Below are 20762 nucleotides of genomic sequence, written 5' to 3'. Positions count from 1 at the left end.
TAGACTTTACAGAACTTAAGTATTGAAGTTCTAACCCTGAATTCAACCCAGTAGAATTCACACCTTGCTGCTGTGGGCCAGAGTTAAATTTTGTTGAGGTTCTACCTTGAGACTTTGTCCCTGGAGTCAATTCACATTTTATGTCTTGTAAATCCTGCACAGGGTTGAACATAACAGATTTTATACCTTGAAGTTCTGGCCCCGGATTAAAATCAAAAGATTTCCTACCTTTACATTTTGTCCCTGAAGTTAACTCAGGAGATTTTATACCTTGCAAGAGTGGCCCACATTTGCACTTCATAGAATCTACACATTGTAATTTTGGCTCTGGATTCAGCTCAGAAGAATTTTCACACTGTATTTGTGGGCCAAGGTTGCATTCTGTAGGTGTAACACTTAGAAACTTTGACCCTGACATCGATTCAGATTTCAGACCTTGGCAATGTGGCCCAGGGTTGAACACCATAGATGTCTCACATTGATTCCCTGTACATGACTTCACTTCAGATCCCATATTTTGACATTTTTTCCCTGAAGTTGACTCAAGGGATTCTATACCTTGCAAAGATGCCCCACATTTGCAACCCATAGAATTTAAACATTGTGATTTTGGCTCTGGATTCAACTTAGAAGACTTTGCACACTGCATCTGTGGCCCAGGGTTGCATTCTGTGGGTGTTACACTTAGAAACTTTGACTCTGGACTCAATTTAGATTTCAAGCCTTGGCAGTGTGGTCCAGGATTGAACACCATAGATGTCTCACATTGATTCCCTGTACATGGTTTCACTTCAGACCCCATATTTTGACATTTTTCCCCTGAAGTTGACTCAAGAGATTTTATACCTTGCAAGGGTGGCCCACATTTGCAACTCATAGAATTTAAACATTGTAATTTTGGTTCTGGATTCAACTTAGAAGACTTTGCACACTGCATCCATGGCCCAGGGTTGCATTCTGTGGGTGCTACACTTAGAAACTTTGACTCTGGACTCAATTCAGATTTCAGACCTCGGCAGTGTGATCCAGGATTGAACACCATAGATGTCTCACATTGATTCTCTGTGCCTGGATTCATTTCAGTTCCCATATTTTGACATTTTTCCCCTGAAGTCGACTCAAGGGATTTTATACCTTGCAAGGGTAGCCCACATTTGCAACCCATAGAATTTAAACATTGTAATTTTGGTTCTGGATTCAATTGAAAAGATTTTGCACACTGCATCCATGGCCCAGGGTTGCATTCTGTGGGTGCTACACTTAGAAACTTTGACTCTGGACTCAATTCAGATTTCAGACCTCGGCAGTGTGATCCAGGATTGAGCACCATAGATGTCTCACATTGATTCTCTGTGCCTGGATTCATTTCAGTTCCCATATTTTGACATTTTTCCCCTGAAGTCGACTCAAGGGATTTTATACCTTGCAAGGGTAGCCCACATTTGCAACCCATAGAATTTAAACATTGTAATTTTGGTTCTGGATTCAATTGAAAAGATTTTGCACACTGCATCCATGGCCCAGGGTTGCATTCTGTGGGTGCTACACTTAGAAACTTTGACTCTGGACTCAATTCAGGTTTCAAACCTTGGCAGTGTGGTCCAGGGTTGAACACCATAGATGTCTCACACTGATTCTCTGTGCTTAGTCTCACCTCAGATCCCATATGTTGACATTTTTTCCCTGAAGTCAGCTCAGATGATTTTGCTCCTTTCAGACCTTGGCAATGTGGTCCAGGGTTGAACACCACAGATGTCTCACTTTGAAGCTCTGTCCCTGAATTTAACTTAGAAGACTCCATACCTTGAAATTTTGAAACTGAAGTTAATTCAGAAGAGCTTGTACCTTGCAAATGTGACCCAGGCTTGCATCCATTTGGATTTACACACTGAAGTTTTGGTTCTGAAATGAATGCAGAAGAATTTACACTTTGCAAATCTGGCCCAACGCAGAGCACCTTAGATTTTCTACCTTGAAGGTTCGTACTGGGATTCAACTTCGAAGATTTTTTATCTTGCACTTGTGACCCAGTGTTGAATGGCGTATAATTCACACATTGAAGTTGTGGCCCTGGCTTCAGTTTAGAACATCTCCCACCTTGTAATTTAGGCTCATGGCTGAATTCCAGCAATTTCTCATCTGAGAGCTTCGTTTCTGTGCTCAACTCAGATTTTACCTCTTGCAACTGTGGTCCAGGATTGAACTCTAAAGATTGAATACCTTGGTGACTTGTTCCCAGACTCAAATCAGAAGATTTCATATCTTGTAGCTGTTGGTCAGGACTGAATTCCAAAGACTTCACATTTTTAAGCTTTGCCCTTTTGCATAGTTCTGAAGATTTTATATGTTGTGAATGTGTCCTAGGACTGAACGCCATGACTTTTACATTTTGAAGCTCTTCCCATGGGTTCAACTTACATGATTTCTCATCTTGCTTTTGCTTTCTAGCATTGCTCTTAGATATTATCCCACTGTGAATCTTTGATTCTAATGCCAACTTACAGAATTTTGCAACCTGAAATTCTAGGCTATGATTGACTTCTGTAGAGTTCATCCGTTGAAGCTTTATAGACCCAGAAGATTTTGCACCTTGCAACTCTGCCACAGGGTTGAATTCCAAAGATTTCACACCTTGAAGGTGTGCCTTTGATGTCAACATAGATAATTTTCTATCTTGTAACTGTGGAGCTGAGTTGAACCCCAAAGATTTCACATCTTGTACCTTTGTACCAAGAGTCAATTCAAAAGGTTTCATATCTTGCCACATTGGGCTGGTGATGAGTTCTATAGATTCTCCACTTTGAAGCTTTGTCTTTGGTGTTAATTCTGAGGCTGTCACACCTTGCAGACGTGGAACAACAGATTTCAAATCCTGAAGCCTCCACCCTAGCCTCAAATCAGATTTCTCACCCTGTCTCTGTGGTTGAGGGTTGAACTCCACTGATTTCACACCTTGAAGTTCCCTCTTCTGGATTAAATCAGATTTCCCACATTGTAACTTCAGTCCATGATTGAACTCTAAGGATTTTTCATCTTGAAACTTTGTCCCCTGAATCAATTCAGAACATTTTTTACTTTGTATCTGTGGTTCAGAGTTGAACATTGATTTTGCTTCCTGAATCATTGTCCCTAAGACCGCTTCAGAAGATTTCATACCTTGAAAGTGTGGTCTAGAACTTAACCCTTTAGATTTTAAATTTTGAAGCTTTATACCCATGATCAGTTCAGAACATTTCATATCTTGTTGTTGGCCTGAGTCTGACTCTACTGATCTCACAACTGGAATCTTCCTCCTCAGAGTCAAATCAGATTTTGCACCTTGTAACTCTGGACTAGGTTTCAGGTCTACAGACTTCACACCTTGAAGCTTCTCCCTTGGGATAACTTCAGACAATTTCACACCCTGCAAGTTTGATCCAGACCTGAAATTCATAGATTTTACACCTTGAAGCTTTATGCCCATGATCCACTTGGAAGAGTTTATATCTTGCAACTGTGGACCTGACTTGAATTCCACTGATTTCACTTTTGGAAGCTTTGTCCCCAGTGTCAACTCGGATTTCACACCTTGCAATGGTGGCCCAGATTTGGACTTTGCAGATTCCACATCTTGTAAATTTGAGTCTGAGATTAATTGAGAAGATTTCTCTCCTTGAAATTGTGACTCAGAGTTGAACACCAATTTCACATTTTGAAGTTTTGATGCCGGGATCAGCTCAGAAGATTTCAGAACTTGCAACTGGGGACAGGGGCTAAATTCTTTATGTTTTACATCTTGAAGCTTGGACTTTGAGGTCTTCCCAGAAGAGTTTACACCTTGTAACAATGACCCAGGGTCAAAATCTGTATATTTGATACCTTGAGTCTTTGTCCCCACAGTCAATTTAGAAAACATTGTACCTTGCATCTGTGAGCCAGGTATTAGCTCAGTAACTTTCTTATCTTGGGACTTTGTCTCAAATGGTGGCTTAGAAGATTTTAGACCTTGCCACTGTGGCCCAGTGTTGAAATCCTCAGATTTCACACCCTGAAGTTTTGGCTGAAGAGTCAACTCAGATGACTTCATACTTTTCAAGTGTAGTGGGGAGTTCAACTCTATAGTTTTATCACTTTGTAATTGTAACCCTTGGCTTAGTACCTCAGATTTCACCTCAGGAAACTGTGGCTCTTGTGTAAGCAGTGGAGAATTCACACCTTGAAGCTGTGTTCCTGGGGCTGACTGTAATGGTTTCACTTCTTGACTCCATGGTCTTGGGGTCAATGAAGGAGATTCGCCATCTTGCAAGTTAAGCCTAGACTTGAACATCATAGATTTTATATCACAGAGCTTTGACTTGGAAGTCAAGTCACATGATTTCATTCTGCTAAACTGTAGACAGGGTTTCGCATTGAGACCTTGAGCCTGAGACTCTTGAAGTGATGTCAAAGATTGTTCATCTTGAAGCTTTGGCCCTGGGGTCAATATAGATGACTTCATATCTCTCAACTGTATCACCTCTGTTGGTTTGACACACTGAGGTTGCAACTCAAGATTTAGCAGAGATTTCACACCTTGAAACACTGGTGCAGGCATCCACTGAACAGTTTTCATACTTCCAAACTGTGACTTTTGGTTTAACTCCACAATTTTCATATCTTGAAACTGTGGCTCTGAGGATGATGCCAAAACTTTTCCTTCTTGCATCTGTGGTCCTGGGGACAACTCAGGAGTTTTCACCCTCTTCAACTGTGGCCCGAGGTTGAACTTCATATATGCTGTACCTTGAACTTTTGGCCCCAGATGCAATGCTGATGACTTTGCATCTCTTAACTGTGTTGAATATTTCAACTCTAGAAATTTGCCACCTTGAGGTTGTGACTTAAGATTTAACCCTGCATATTTCACGTCTTGGAACTCATATCCTGGTATCCACTGAATATGTTTCATACTCTCAGGATGTGGCTCTTGTTTAAACTCAGCAGTTTTCACACCTTGAAGCTGTGGCTCTGAAGTTGACTTTGAAGATTTTACTTGGTGTAACTGTGGTCCTGGGGTCAACTTGGGAGACTTCATACTTTGCAACTGTGGTTCAAGTTTTAACTTTTTAGATTTTATGCCTTGAATATTTGATTCTGGAGTCAATTCAGATGATTCCCTACCTTTCAACTGTAATTCAAAGTTGAGATCTACTAATTTTCCAACTTTAAATTTTAGCTCTGGAATTAACTCCCAAGACATCCCATCTTCTGACTTAGACCCTCTCTTCAGTGACTCTGAATTCACACATTGCTGCTCTGGTGAGATTACAGATATCTCACCAACCTGTTTTGGCCCAGGAGTTAAATCCACAATTGCCCTCTCTTGAAACTGTTGCTTTGGGGCTAAATCCACAGATTTTACTCCTTGAAACTTTTGTCTTCTGCTTGCATTCACAGATTTTACTACCTGCTTTAGCCTTGAGGTCAGCTTCATAGGTTTTGCAAATTGCTGCTCTTGATCTGGAGTCTCCTCTACAGGTTTTAAACTTTGAAGCTTTGGACATGGGGTTAGCTGCAAAATTTTCACATCTTGCATTTGGGGCTTTGTCAAATTTGTCAATTCCCGAGGTTTCATACCTTGCAGTTGAGGCTCTTGGAGCAATGACCATGGTGCCAAAAACACAGAATTCTCATCTTGCATCCTTGGCCCAAGTTTCAATTCCACAGCTTTCACATCTTGCAGTTGCATTCTTGGGATGAATGTTACAGTTTTTAATCCTTGATTTCTTAAGGACAGTGCCAACACATCAGATTTCACACCTTGAAGCTTGGAATCTGAGGTGAGTTTCACAGATTTGACATCTTCTCTCGGTGATCCTGAGGTTATCTCCACAGATTTTTTACCTTCCAGCTGTGGACTTGGGGTTAGCAATGTAGATTTCATACCTCTTGGATGTTGTCTTGGAGTTAAGACTGCAGAGTTTACATCTTTCAACTCTGACTCTGAGGACAGCAACTCAGATATTAAACCATGAAGTTTTGAGCCTGGGGTCACCTCTACCGGTTTCACATCTTCCCCCTGTGACCCAGGGGTTAACACCATAGATTTAACATTTCCCAGTTGTGGCTTTGATGTTAACTGAATAGATTTCATACTTCCTAAATGTGGTCCTGGGGTTAACTTCACAGATTTTGTATCTTCCAGCTGTGGCTCTGGCATTAGTGCCTCAGATTGTAAACCTTCAACCTTTGAGATTGGTGTCCTCACTGCAGGTTTTACATCTTGCATCTGCGGTCTTTGGGTCAATCCAGAAGATTTCATAACTTGTAACAGTGGTGTTCTGGTCAACTCAGAATAGTTTACACTTGGCAACTGGAGTCCAGGAGACACCTCCATAGATTTTACATCTGGTCTCTGTGGCTCTGAAACTAGTTTGTAAGAAATGTCACCTTCAAAGCTTGACATTTGGTCTGCTGCTTCACATTTTATGGCTTGAAACAGTGGCTTTGGTCCTGACATCTCAGGCTTAACCCCTTGCTGCTCAGGTCCTGAAGCTAACTTCATAGATCTTTCTCCTTGCATCTTTGGTTCTGGAGTTAACTCAAAAATCTTCACATATTGTAGTTGTGGCCCTGAGTTTAACTCAGATGATTTCACACCTTGAGACTGAACTCCTGATGTCAGATCACAAAATTTGACATCTCGTAGCCATGGCCCCACCTTTTTCACACCTTGAAGCCCTGGAGACATCTTTGCTGATTTAGAATCTTGAAGTCCTAACTCTAGATCTGTTTCCATGGAAGTCACACTATGAAACAGTGATTCTGGGATTTGCTTCCCAAATTTGACACCTTGAAGTTTTGGCCCTGAGGTCAATTCAGAAAATTTGACATCTTGCTGCCTTGACCCTAGGTTCAGTTCCTCAGATTTCATATCTTGAAATTGAAGTTCTAAGGTCGATTTCACTGATTTCATGCTGTTAAACTGTGACCCTTCAACAGACAGAATAGATTTCGTATTTTCAACCGGGAGCCCTTGACTTAACTGCAAAGATGAGTCTGTCACAAATCCTACAGTCTTTGTATCTTGAAGCTGTGTTCCTGGCATTAACTGCACATTTTCAAAACCTTGATGCTTTGGGTCTGGAGTCAGATCAGAAAATCTGACACCTTGTAAGCATGGTCCTGAGCTTAGTTCCATGAATTTTGTACTTTGAGTTTGTGGTTTTGCCATCAACTGTATAGATACAACACTTTGACACTTTGGTCCTGGGGTACAATCTGACAGTTTTATTTCTCGCATTGGGAAACCCGGGGTCAATTCATCAGACGTCACACTGTGATGTGGAGACCCTGAGATTAAATCTAAAAGTCTTTCTCCTTGAAGTGGTGGTTCAGGAGATAACTCTGAAAATCTTACACTATGCAACTGTGGTCCCAGGGACTCACCTTGGAGCTGTACCTCCTGAGTCAGTTCCTCTGGTATCATACTTTGTAGGACTGGCTCTTGTATTGGCTTCTCTGATTCTACCATTTTGGTAGTAGTTGACTGTTGAATTAAATTAACATATTTCACATCTTGTAGTTTTGCCTCTGACTCCAATTGCCTGTATGTTACTTCCTGGAGCTGTGGCTCTGGAGTCAACTCTGTAACTTGTGGTTTTGGTCCTGTAATAAACTGTTTAGATTCCACCACTAATGGGGATGACTCCAAGGTTAACTTCACATGTTTCAAATTTTGCAGTAGTGGCTCTGATATCTCATATTGCATCCTTGGTTCTAAAGTCAACTCCAGAGATCCTTTTTCGGAATATGGTTGTACTGGTATTACCTCCTGGATGTTTTCAACTGGAAATGTTGCAAACCCCACAGTTTCTGTGTTTGCATATTCTGACCTTAGGGGTATCTCTGATGATTCTGTATCTTGAAGATGTGGCCTTAGAGGAGTCATTCTTGCAGATTCTATAACTTGATCTGTTGGTTTTTGCATTAACTGGGGCAAATTAACTTGGGGCAAAGCCTCAGAAATCAGTCTTACAGTTTCTGTGTCTTGATGGTCTTGACCTGGAATCAACTCTGAAAATTTTTGAAAATACGGCCTGGGCATCACACCACCAGGTTTCAAGACAACAGATTCCTCCTCTTGTGGCCAGATCTCAGCAGCTAACTCTGTAGGTATGTCTTGATGCTTTGGTCTGGAAGTTAGACCCACAGATTTTAATCCTTGTAAATGCAGTTCCATGGTCACTTTCCTTGATTCAACATGTTGTAACTGTGACTCAGGAATTAACCTACTAGATTCTTCCAGTGGTATGTGTAAATCCACAAAATCATCATGCCTTAATGGCCCTAGAGTCAACTCCTTAGGTTTTATACCTGTGGACTGTGGTTCTGAGGTCAATGACACAGATTTCACATTTTGAAATTGTGGTTCTGAGATCAGCTCCTCATAATTCATAACTTCTGAATATGGTCCTAGATTCGGATGAACAAACTTTGTATCTTGAGACTCTGGGGTCAACATCTTTGATTTCATACCTTGCATCTCTGATCCTAGTACCAACTCCAGAGATTCTTGTGTCGTGTGCTGTGACACTGGAGTTTCGTCCATGGCTCTCACACTTTGGAACATTGGCTCATGAGTGCCCCTGAATGACACTGAGTTCATCTGCATAGATGCTTGGCTCAGTGACCAGGGGCTACTTCCTAAAAATGATTGTATCAATCCCATAGACTCTTTCACATGGTGACCAGTGTCAGGGGTTAGCTTTGCTTCTGTTTCTGGATATCCTGGTTCTGAGATCATCCCTAAAGATTCTGAAGCTTGATACCGTGAGATCAGTCCTTCAGGTTCTGTGACTTGATAATTTGGTCTGGAGTCTACCTCTACAGATTTTACTGCTTGAATGTGTGCTCCTGGGATCAGTTCCTCATATTTCATACCTTCTACCTGTGTCTCAGGAGTCAGTCTTGTACTTTCAACCATTTGAGGAGTTTTTACATCTTCATGCAATGGTATTGGGGCTGTCTCCTCAGATCTTCTATCTTGTGACCATGGCTTTGGGGCCAACTCCATAGGTTTCATATCTTTTTGTACTATTCTTGGAGACAGTTCCACAGTTTTTATACCTGGAAACTCTGATGGTAGAGCCAAATGAACATATTCCATACCTTGCAACTGTGAACTGGGGACCAAATCTATAGATTTCCTACTTTGCAACTGTGGTGCTGCAACTAACCCAGTAGATTTTTTACTTTGTTGTTGGGGTCCCAGCATCAGGTGTATCGATTTCACACCATGAAGCTGAGCCCCTGGGGCTGACTGCACAGATTTCTCATTTTGTCTCTGTGGTGTGGTGGCCAACTCCTCAGGTTTTACACTCTGCCATTGTGGTTCTGTGGCCAGTTCTATAGAGTACACAGTTGAGACTGGCTGTCTGTAATTTCCCAATTCTGGGACTGAACCTGTGGTTATGTCTACAGATTTTATATTTTGTGACTCTGGTGCCAAAACCAGTTTCCCAGACTTCAAATTTTGCAATCTTGGGGATAACATCATAGACCCCTTAACCTTAAGTTGTGGAATTGATTTCATCTCTCTATAGTTCACATCTGGAACTGATGTAGTAGACATTTCTGCAGATTCTGTGACTTGAGGCAGTGGCTTTTGGCTCATTCCCATAGATTTTGTACCTCTACCCAGTGACCTTGGGATTGTCCCTAAACATTCCATCGTTTGATGATGTGAATGTGTCACCTCTGCAGATTTCTCCATTTTTATCCAGGGGTCAGAAGTCAACTCCATAGTTTCTATGACATGATGACTTTGCCTTGGACTCATCTCTGAATACTCCAGAATTTGATGCCCTGGGGTCAACCTCAAAGACTCCGTGACTTGGTGAGATGGCCCTGGTGTTAATGCCATAGATTCTGTGCCTTGATAATATGGTTGTGGAGTCATCCCCTCAAAGTCTGGCACTTGAATACATGACCCAGGAGTCAACTCCAGACTCCTGGAGTTGGCTTGAGATATTGGAATCACTCCTCCTGATTCCATGACTTTATGTGGTGGCTTTGGAGGTAAGCCTACAGATTCTACCACTCCAAATGTACCAATAGTAGTGAAAGAGCTCGAAGTCAAACCATCTGATTGAATTGCCCTTGGGGTTAAATTTGCAATTTGAGACTGTGTATCTGGGACCAAACCCCCAGATTCTATAACATGTGACTTTGTTGGTGGAATTATCCCCATAAAATCCATAGCTTGTAATAGTGCTACTGGAGTCACTTTCATGTAATCCATCACTTGATGCAATGGCCTTGGGATTATTTCAAATGATTTCATATTTTGACATACTGGCCCTGGAGTAATCTTCAGTGATTCTGTGACTTGACTTTGTGGCCTTGATGTTACATTAACTGATTGCATAACTTTATGTGGCCGTGGGGTTATTTCCACAGTTTCTATGACTGCATGTCGTAGTCTTGGATTCATCTTTCCTGGTTGTATGACTTGATGGTCCAACAATGTACTCCTTTTTACTGACTCCATAACTTGATATTGCATTGTTGGGGTCATTCCCATTGACTGTATGATAGGTGGATGTGATTTTTTAATCATCCCCATAGAATCCATGACTTGAAGCAGTGCTATCGGAGTTACCTTTACATTATCTACTACTTGATTCAGTGGTCTTGAAGTTATCTTTCTTGATTCCATAACTTGCTGCTGAGGTCTTGGGGTTACCTCCACTGATTTAATGACTTGATATGATGGTCTTTGGCTTACATGCACTCTTTCCATTGGTTTTACAACTTTATTTGGTGGCCATTGGAACAAACCCACAGATTCTATCACTTCTGAATGTGAATCTGGAATGATCCCCATTGAATCCATGACTTGAAGTAATGCCAGTGGAGTAACTTTTACACTGTCTGTGACTTGGTATGGTAGCTGTGGGGTCAGCTCCATATTAGGCACTTGGGCCTGTTGCTGTTGTATCCCTTTTTCTGGAAGACCTAAGACCCTTTGCTTTATATTAAGCTCTAGCACATGTTTTGGGTCCTTCTTCAGTAAAGACATTTCCTCTTGAGTGATGTCAGCTCCTAAGCTTTTGGGAAGTAGAATATCTATTGATGTCATTAATGGCCTGGATTCAAGGATTTGGGGGTCATCTCTAGGTTGTGACTGCTTACCTGGGATAAGAGTCTGAGAAATTTTGTTTTCTGTTCTATTTAATCCAGATTCCACTCCAGTGTTCCCCTGGAGCTGAAGAGATGGAAGGTCTGGGGATTCACTGTTGATATTTTGCTTAATGCTTTGATGAATGGGCATAGATAGCTGGATTTGGGGTTTCTCTGGTTCGGGGACTCCTCCTTGCACCTCAATTAAATAATTCAGCATTGCCCATGATTCCCTTACAGGCAGAGGCACTGTTTGTTCCCGCAAAGTACAAACCTTCCAAGCCATATGTCCCTCTAACTCCCGCCTAGCCAAAGGAGACAGCTGGATTGGAGCTGACCCTGACAATAATGGTCTCTCTTTGAAGATAATATTTGGCTTATGATCTGATGTCAAATCACTCTTGCTCCTTCTCTTATCCTTTGTTTTTTCTTCCTTGTGGAGATCTGGGGATTCAAAAGGAGAGTTGATAAAAGTGTTTTGAGGGCTTAAGGATGAAAGAGTTTCCAAATTCTGAAAAAGTTCTGATTTCCCAAGCTCTGAAAGCCTAAAAGAAGGCAGAGATCTGCCTTGGTTCCTGAACACAGGAGGTTGATTTTGGGGTAAAATAGGTAAACTATGGCTCCTGAATTGCCGAGTTGTTTCTTCAGAAAAGACGGGGAGGTGAGACAGGCTCGAGCTGTAGGATGATCCAGAGGAGATGCTACTGTCAGTAGAATGTTCTGCATTCTTACAGTCACAACAGGGTACAAGAGGCTTCTGAGCCACAAAAACAGAGGATGTGGAAGAAGAAATCATATCCTGTGGTTCAGGCAAACCCAATTCCATAAGACTTGATCTAAGAAATAAAGAGAAAAGTTCCCATTTGTTTTGAAACAGGAAAAAGTAGGAAAATGGGAAGACATGGCCATTTTGAATGCAAAATATTTTGGACTGAGGGAAAACAAAAAAGGTTGCTTTCCCCAACATTAATTGCTTATTTATGGAAAGAAGTCCTCCACCAGGAAAAAGGGAGTCATTTGTCCCCATTGCAATCAGAAATTATTCACAGACCAGTGGTTCTTAAACTTTGCCCCACTACAGAAACTAACCATCTTTCTTCTCCCTCCCCCCTCTCTTCCTCCTTCCCTCTCTCCCTCCCTCCCTCCTTCACTCCCTTCCTTCCTCCCTCTTAAAAGCTCTACCACTTTCAACCTCCACTCAGAAACACCTGACCTTGTACTTTCCAGGTGTTGGAAGATCTGTTGAAGACTTCTGTCCATTGACCAGAGTACATATTTCTGGGTCCATCCCACAGGGAGTTCTGAAAAACTGGATGCAGCAGAATGTGTTAGTGTAATTGAAGTGATATTAATGTACTGGTAAGCTACCCCATGTCCGAGGTCAGGGGGAGCAGCTGAGAGGAGCAACCCCACGTTGCTCCCCATGTTGCTGCGCGGGTGCAGGAGGGCCAAGAGGAGCTACTCCACATTCAAGGTCAGGAGGGGCAACCTTGTCCAAGGAAGGAGCAGTGGCTGTGCTTCGCTGGAGCAGCCATGAAGAGATACCCCATGTCCAAGGTAAGAGAAACCCAAGTAAGATGGTAGGTGTTGCCAGAGGGCATCAGAGGGCAGACACACTGAAACCGTAATCACAGAAAACTGGCCAGTCTAACCATACAGACCACAGCCTTGTCTAACCCAACAAAACTAAGCCACGCTGTGTGGGGCCACTCAAGACGAACGGGTCATGGTGGAGAGGTCTGACAGAATGTGGTCCACTGGAGAAGGGAATGGCAAACCATTTCAGTATTCTTGCCTTGAGAACCCCATGAACAGTATGAAAAAGCAAAATGATAGAATACTAAAAGAGGAACTGCCCAGGTCGGCAAGTACCCAGTATGCTACTGGAGATCAGTGGAGAAATAACTCCAGAAAGAATGAAGGGATGGAGCCAAAGCAAACACAGTACCCAGTTGCGGATGTGACTGGTGATAGAAGCAAGGTCCAATGCTATAAAGAGCAATATTGCATAGGAACCTGGAATATTGGAAGTGGTCAAACAGGAGATGACAAGAGTGAATGTCGACATTCTAGGAATCAGTAAACTAAGATGGACTGGAATGGGTGAATTTAACTCAGATGACCATTATATCTACTACTGCGGGCAGGAATCTCTTAGAAGAAATGGAGTAGCTATCATAGTCAACAAAAGAGTCTGAAATGCAGTACTTGGATGCAATCTCAAAAATGACAGAATGATCTCTGTTCGTTTCCAAGGTAAACCATTCAATATCATGCTAATCCAAGCATATGTCCCAACCAGTAATGCTGAAGAAGCTGAAGTTGAACGGTTCTATGAAGACCTACAAGACCTTTTAGAACTAACACCCAAAAAAGATGTCCTTTTCATTATAGGGGACTGGAATGCAAAAGTAGGAAGGCGAGAAACACCTGGAGTAACAGGCAAATTTGGCCTTGGAATACGGAATGAAGCAGGGCAAAGGCTAATAGAGAACGCACTGTTTTGCGTTCTCTTTGTTTGGCACTCTTTTGCCAAGAGAACGCACTGGTCCTAGTAAACACCCTCTTCCAACAACACAAGAGAAGACTCTACACATGGACATCACCAGATGGTCAACACTGAAATCAGATTGATTATATTCTTTGCAGCCAAAGATGGAGAAGCTCTATACAGTCAGCAAAAACAAGACTGGAAGCTGACTGTAGCTCAGATCATGAACTCCTTATTGCCAAATTCAGACTCAAATTGAAGAAAGTAGGGAAAACCACTAGACCATTCAGGTATGACCTAAATCAAATCCCTTATGATTATACAGTGGAGGTGAGAAATAGATTTAAGGGACTAGATCTGATAGGGTGCCTGATGAACCATGGCTGGAGGTTCGTGACATTGTACAGGAGACAGGGATCAAGACCATCCTCATGGAAAAGAAATGCAAAAAAGCAAAACGGCTGTCTGAGGAAGCCTTACAAATAGCTGTGAAAAAAAGAGAAGTGAAGAGCAAAGTAGAAAAGGAAAGATATACCCATTTGAATGCAGAGTTCCAAAGAATAGCAAGGAGAGATAAGAAATCCTTCTTCAGCGATCAATGCAAAGAAATAAAGGAAAACAGCAGAATGGGAAAGACTAGAGATCTCTTGGGTTCCCTAGTGGCTCAGTGGTTAAAGCGTCTGCCTCCAATGAGGGAAACCCGGGTTCGATCCCTGGGTCGGGAAGATCCCCTGGAGAAGGAAGTGGCAACCCACTCCAGTATTCTTGCCTGGAGAATCCCATGGACTGAGGAGCTTGGTAGGCTATAGTCCACGGGGTTGCAAAGAGTTGGACACGACTGAGTGACTTCTCTTTCCTGTCAGTGAATGCTCAAAGTTCTAACCAGAGATCTCTTCAAGAAAATTAGAGATACCAAGGGAACATTTCATGCAAAGATGGGCACAATAAAGGGCAGAAATGATATGGACCTAACAGAAGCAGGAGATATTAAGAAGAGGTGGCAAGAATACACAGAAGAACTATACAAAAATGATCTTCATGACCCAGATAATCACGATGGTGCGATCATTCACCTAGAGCCAGACATCCTGGAATGTGAAGTCAAGTGGGCCTTAGAAAGCATCACTAGGAACAAAGCTAGTGGAGTTGATGGAATTCCAGTTGAGCTATTTCAAATCCTGGAAGATGATGCTGTGAAAGTGCTGCACTTAATATGCCAGCAGATTTGGAAAACTCACCAGTGGCCACAGGACTGGAAAAAGTCAGTTTTCATTCCATTCCCAAAGAAAGGCAATGCCAAAGAATGCTCAAACTACCGCACAATTGCACTCATCTCACACGCTACTAAAGTAATGCTCAAAATTCTCCAAGCCAGGCTTCAGCAATACGTGAACCATGAACTTCCAGATGTTCAAGCTTGTGTTAGAAAAGGCAGAGAAACCAGAGATCAAATTGCCAACATCCGCTGGATCATGGAAAAAGCAAGAGAGTTCCAGAAAACATCTATTTCTGCTTTATTGACTATGCCAAAGCCTTTGACTGTGTGGATCACAAGAAATTGTGGAAAATTCTTCAAGAGATGGGAATACTAGACCACCTGACCTGCCTCTTGAGAAACCTGTATGCAGGTCAGGAAGCAACAGTTAGAACTGGACATGGAACAGCAGACTGGTTCCAAATAGGAAAAGGAGTACGTCAAGGCTATATATTGTCACCCTGCTTATTTAACTTCTATGCAGAGTACATCATGAGAAACGCTGGGCTAGAAGAAGCACAAGCTGGAATCAAGATTGCCGGGAGAAATATCAATAACCTCAGATAGGCAGATGACACCACCCTTATGGCAGAAAGTGAAGAAGAACTCAAGAGCCTCTTGATGAAAGTGAAAGAGGAGAGTGAAAAAGTTGGCTTAAAGCTCAACATTCAGAAAACGAAGATCATGGCATCTGGTCCCATCACTTCATGGCAAATAGATGGGCAAACAGTGGAAACAGTGTCAGACTTTATTTTTCTGGGCTCCAAAAACACTGCAGATGGTGATTGCAGCCATGAAATTAAAAGACACTTACTCCTTGGAAGGAAAGTTATGACCAACCTAGACAGCATATTGAAAAGCAGAGACATTATTTGCCAACAAAGGTCCGTCTAGTCAAGGCTTTCGTTTTTCCAGTGGTCATGTATGGATGTGAGAGTTCGACTGTGAAGAAAGCTGAGTGCTGAAGAACTGATGCTTTTGAACTGTGGTGTTGGAGAAGACTCTTGAGAGTCCCTTGGACTGCAAGGAGATCCAACCAATCCATCCTAAAGATCAGTCCTGGGTGTTCATTGGAAGGAATGATGCTGAAGCTGAAACTCCAATACTTCGGCCACCTCATGTAAAGAGTTGACTCATTGGAAAAGACCCTGATGCTGGGAGGGACTGGGGGCAGGAGGAGAAGGGGATGACAGAGGATGAGATGGCTGGATGGCATCACCTACTCGATGGACATGAGTTTGGGTGAACTCTGGGAGTTGGTGATGGACAGGGAGGCCTGGCGTGCTGCGATTCATGGGGTCACAAAGAGTTGGACACGACTGAGCGACTGAACTGAACTGAACTGATGAGAACAATGAAAAGAGAGACTTAGAAAGGAGACAGCTATTATAGTGGGGAAAGTGAAACAGAATCCCAGGTATCTTACTCCTAACTTTCACAGGATTTATCAGTAGGGTAGAGAGAGAAGACAGAAAAGATATACACAGAGAAGATTGATTTTACTCACCGTTTCAGGTTGGCTTCAATGCAACCCATCCTGAGATTTTTTTCCAACTGTGAATCTGGGAGTAGAGGTGAAGAATCTATTAAAATTATGACCTTTGACCTTACCTTAGTTGAATCCCCTCATTTTGCAAATAAGGAAACAAAGATAAAATCATGCCTAAGATCAAAAGGCTAATTTGGTAGAGCTCAGATTTAACCAACGTTTCATTTTCTTTGTTTCTCCTTTAAGCCACAGTGTGCTGTCTTCACCATGTAGTCAATGTAAGCCATTGGAAACAGCAGGAATAATTATGGTATGGAGAAGAAGTAGGGAAAACAGAGTAATACATATCTTTGGAGGAAAAGATAAGTATTATTCAGTCTCTATGGTAGAGAAAAAGGGTATCAAAAGTTCCTGCACCAAACTCTTCATAGTTACCCCCTCTCACAGAGTTTGTTTCCTGATACTTTAAGCTTTGTACAAAAGGAGATTAGAAAAGGAAGTATGAGGATAGGAATGAAAGAATTCATGATTCTTTTCATTCATGAAAACAGTTATGAAGCCATTTACATTTCTTCAGAAGTATAGTTGCTAGAAAGAGTAGGCATATTTCTCTCATATAACACAATCTTTTCAGCCTTCCTCCTTCTACCTGTTATTACAGGTTAAAGTCTTAAAGCAGACCCTGCAGTTGATTTGTCATTAGTCTTGAACTGAAGAATAACAGATAAGATCTTTCTGACCTGTGAATTTCTGGATCTTTTTCAATATATGCTGCTTTGAAGTCTAGAAAGGCACAAAAAGAACAAATAAAATCAAGTAATGCTCTAGGTTAGAGACTTTATTGATAGCACATTTCACCTCATAGACATAAATATAAACACTTGGCATTCATAAAGACAGCAACAGTTACTTCATTCATTTAATACTGAATCATTTATTGAGTACTTACTATGTTCAATGTGATGTGTGAGGTGCTGGAACTGTAGAGATAAATATGATTCCTGTGTTCTAGGAACTTATGCTAGTAGGGAAAAGAGAAGTCTAAACAGGTAAGTTACAATGCCACGTGGTAAATGCTATAACACAAATAGAAATGTGAGGGGATAAAAAGGATAGTGATTAACTGCCTGGGAGAGAAAGGAAGAATTACTCAAAGAAGTTACCATTTGTACTGGAGTTTGAAGAATCAACAGAAGGTTTTAGGTGAAGAAAGAGCCTTCCAGGCCAGCAGGAACATCACAGAGCATCACAATTGTCAGGTACTTTTTTAAATAAATTAATTTTCGGCTGTGATGGGTGTTTGTTGCTGTGCTCAGGCCTTCTCTAGTTGTGAAGAGTGGAGTCTACTCTCTCTAGTTGCAGCTCGTGGGCTCTAGAGCAGGAGCTCAGTAGTTGTGGCACATGTGCTTAGTTGCCCCACAGCATATCGTATCTTCCCTAACCAGAGATAGAACCTGTGTCCCCTGCATTGGCCGGCAGATTCTTAACTCCTGGACCACCAGGGAAGTCCCTGTCAGATGCATCTTTGCTAAGTAAGTGAAAGATGAAGCTGAAAAAGTAGGTGGGAAGCCAGATTATATGGGATTTTCATTTCATCCTGCAGGTCAGACTTTCCCATTCAGTAGGTAATAAACTCCTAGTGTTTCTGCAAGGGTGTTCCAGGTCCTTTTGAAAGCAGAAGTGACATTGTTACAATTTCAACTAAACATTTTTTTTTCTTTTCTTTAAATTAGGATATCAGTCTCTGAAAGTGTATTAAAAGAGCCTACAACAATTAGTTGGGGATTCATGAATATGCTGATGATGAAGAAACTCAGTTTATTCCTCAGTAGAGTAGCCCTAGATGCAGTGGTAGTTTTGACTTTTAGACAGTTTTAAATTGATTTTATACTTCATGATATATTATTTACATCTATAATGGACTGTTGATTAAAAAACATAAGCAAAAGGAAAATTAATGTTGAAATACAAGTTGGTATATTTACAAATAGCCTTTCCATATTTTTATCTCAAAATGATCTCTACATATAATAGACCTAAAATAATCTCCCATTATAAAAACTTGGGAATGCTGAATAAAATACAACAAACATCTTTTTAAATGCAGAATGTAGCTCCTTACAAGAAAGTAAGGGAAATCTCCAGGCCAAAAATCAGGAGAAAACAGAAACAAGAATGGAAATTTGTTAATACTTAAATGCCCTTGGTCATTTGCAGTGTCAACCACTGAGGGTACAGCAAGGTGGGGACAAAGACAAGGCCTGTGTGAAATGGTATTTAAATGAGATCCCAGGGGAAAAAAGCCAGGATTCACAAATTGCTACACACTTGGTAAAAAAAAGTAGCTAGAAAAAAATACAGTGGTTAAGAATCTGCCTTGCAATGCAGGAGAATCTTTCCTTGAAAAATGCAGTTCAGTCCTTGGTCAGGAAGATTCTACATGCCTCAGGGAAACTTGGCCCAAGCGCCACGACTGCTAAAGCCCGTATGCCTAGAGCTCCATCTCCCACAACTAGAGAAGGCACCACAGTGAGAAGCCATTGCACCACAATTAGAGAGTAGCCCCTACTCACTGCAAGTAGAGAAAGCCTGAACAGCAATAGAAACCCAGAACAGACAAAAAAAGAAAATTAAAAGAAAAACATTGCCAGACAAGGAAGCTTGAACTCTGGGTGGGGAAAAAGCCTTCTTTGAAATTTTTAACCAAGAATCTACCCTCATACTGATTTGAAATTCTAATTTATATGCCCTGGGTAGTCAGGAGCCCTCAAACTGAAAATGAAAGTGGTCCTGGGCAAAAGGCAAAAGTAAATATAAAGCTCCGTGAAAACTGAAGTAGAAGAGGAGAGAGAAGAAAAATAGTTTGAATAACTATAATAATAAATGTGAAATACCTAGTGAAATGGTTAACTTCTTAGAAAAAAATATAACATAAAAATTGGGGGAAAAATAGATCATTTGAGTAGAACAGTAAGCATGAAAGCAATTGAAATGATTATCAAAGACATTCTCCATCAGAGCTAATGAAAGAGCTCACCAAGGTTTCTGAATACAAGCACAACTTATAAACGTCTTATAAATGCATTTCTCTACTGTAGCAAAAAATCTAGACAAATGTAATTTTAAATAATGAAAGATATTTTTCACAATAGCAATAAAACGACCAAGTACCAAGATATTAATCAAAAAGACAGAACAGCATCATGTAAAAGACTATTAGAGCTCTATTAAAGGACATAGAGCATGATCTGAATAAATGGAGAGACATTCTAGGCTCTGGCTGGAATAATTTAAGATTATAAAGATGTCAGCACTCCCCCAATTAAATTATACTTAATACATTTCCAATTCAAATTTCAGTTGGACTATTTCAAGGACTTGTAAAAAATCTCTATAATTTGTATGGCTAAATAAAGGTCTATTTACAACTAAATCAACCTTAAAAAGAAGAGCAAAGAAAGGACTTGCTGTACCAGAAGCTAAGACACACTACAATCTATGGTAATAGAAACAGGAACAAGTTAGCCAATAGAACAGAATAGAGAACTCAAAAGGGACTCCTATATATATGGCTACTTAATATGAAAAAAAGGAATTCTATAAATGAATGGGAAAAAGATTCTTTAGCAGATAGTGATGAGAAAATTGGCTCAATATAAAGAGAAAAATAAAATTGGATCACTTTCTAATACTGCATATAGAGATGGACTCTAAATGTATTAAAAACTAAAATGTGAAAGGTAGACTAGAAAATCAAAAAAATGTTAGAAAAAACCATTGTGACCTAGGGCACAGAATAACTTCTTAAAGAAAACTTCAAAAATACCAGCATGAGGTGGGGGGAAATCCATAGAAGACTACCATATCCAACTGGGACAACAGAATGACAAATCTGCCACTTCCAAGCTCAGAGACCTGAAAGGAAAGTTACCTTGACACTGAGAAGTTAAGAGGACTGGAAGGAAGTATCTGAGAAGTTGTAACTACAGGTTGACTTTTGTATAATTTGCAGCTCAAGTTCACATCATCTGCATGGTCCCCAAACCATGATTTTGAAGTTATCCTGGATTGATGGTGCCATAGTCTAAAACAGATGAGATACTCTCTGAGAAAGATCTTCATCCTAAGCTTCAAAAAACTACCATGACTATTGTTGTTGTTGTTGTTGAGTCACTCAGCTGTGTCCAACTCTTTGTGACCCCATAAACTGCAGCATGCCAGGCTTCCCTGTCCTTCACCAACTCACCATGTCCATTGAGTTGGTGGTGCCATCCAACCATCTCATTCTCTGTCATCCCCTTCTCCTCCTGCCTTCAATCTTTTCCAGCATCAGATTCTTTTCTAATAAGTCGGCTTTTTGCATCAGGTGGCCAAGTATTGGAGCT

At 41.1% G+C, this 20762-nt stretch overlaps 1 protein-coding gene across 1 annotated transcript in view; it reads right to left on the bottom strand.

Annotated features, from left to right (window-relative positions):
* SPATA31H1 (SPATA31 subfamily H member 1) overlaps positions 1-20762 on the bottom strand; it is a 37822-nt gene that overhangs the window by 957 nt on the left and 16103 nt on the right. The window contains exons 2-7 of the mRNA XM_068966680.1: positions 17084-17160; positions 16396-16452; positions 12356-12451; positions 10165-11978; positions 8418-9156; positions 5012-7880 (exon numbers count right to left, since the gene is read on the bottom strand). Of these exons, the coding sequence (XP_068822781.1) occupies positions 5012-7880; positions 8418-9156; positions 10165-11978; positions 12356-12451; positions 16396-16452; positions 17084-17160 (5652 nt within the window). The remainder of the gene's footprint in view (positions 1-5011; positions 7881-8417; positions 9157-10164; positions 11979-12355; positions 12452-16395; positions 16453-17083; positions 17161-20762) is intronic.

Source organism: Capricornis sumatraensis, chromosome 1 (assembly GCF_032405125.1).
Source record: "Capricornis sumatraensis isolate serow.1 chromosome 1, serow.2, whole genome shotgun sequence".
NCBI classification, from domain to species: Eukaryota; Metazoa; Chordata; class Mammalia; order Artiodactyla; family Bovidae; genus Capricornis; species Capricornis sumatraensis.
The sequence above is the reverse complement of the archived record's forward strand: the minus strand, read 5'-3'. Positions and strand labels throughout refer to the sequence as shown.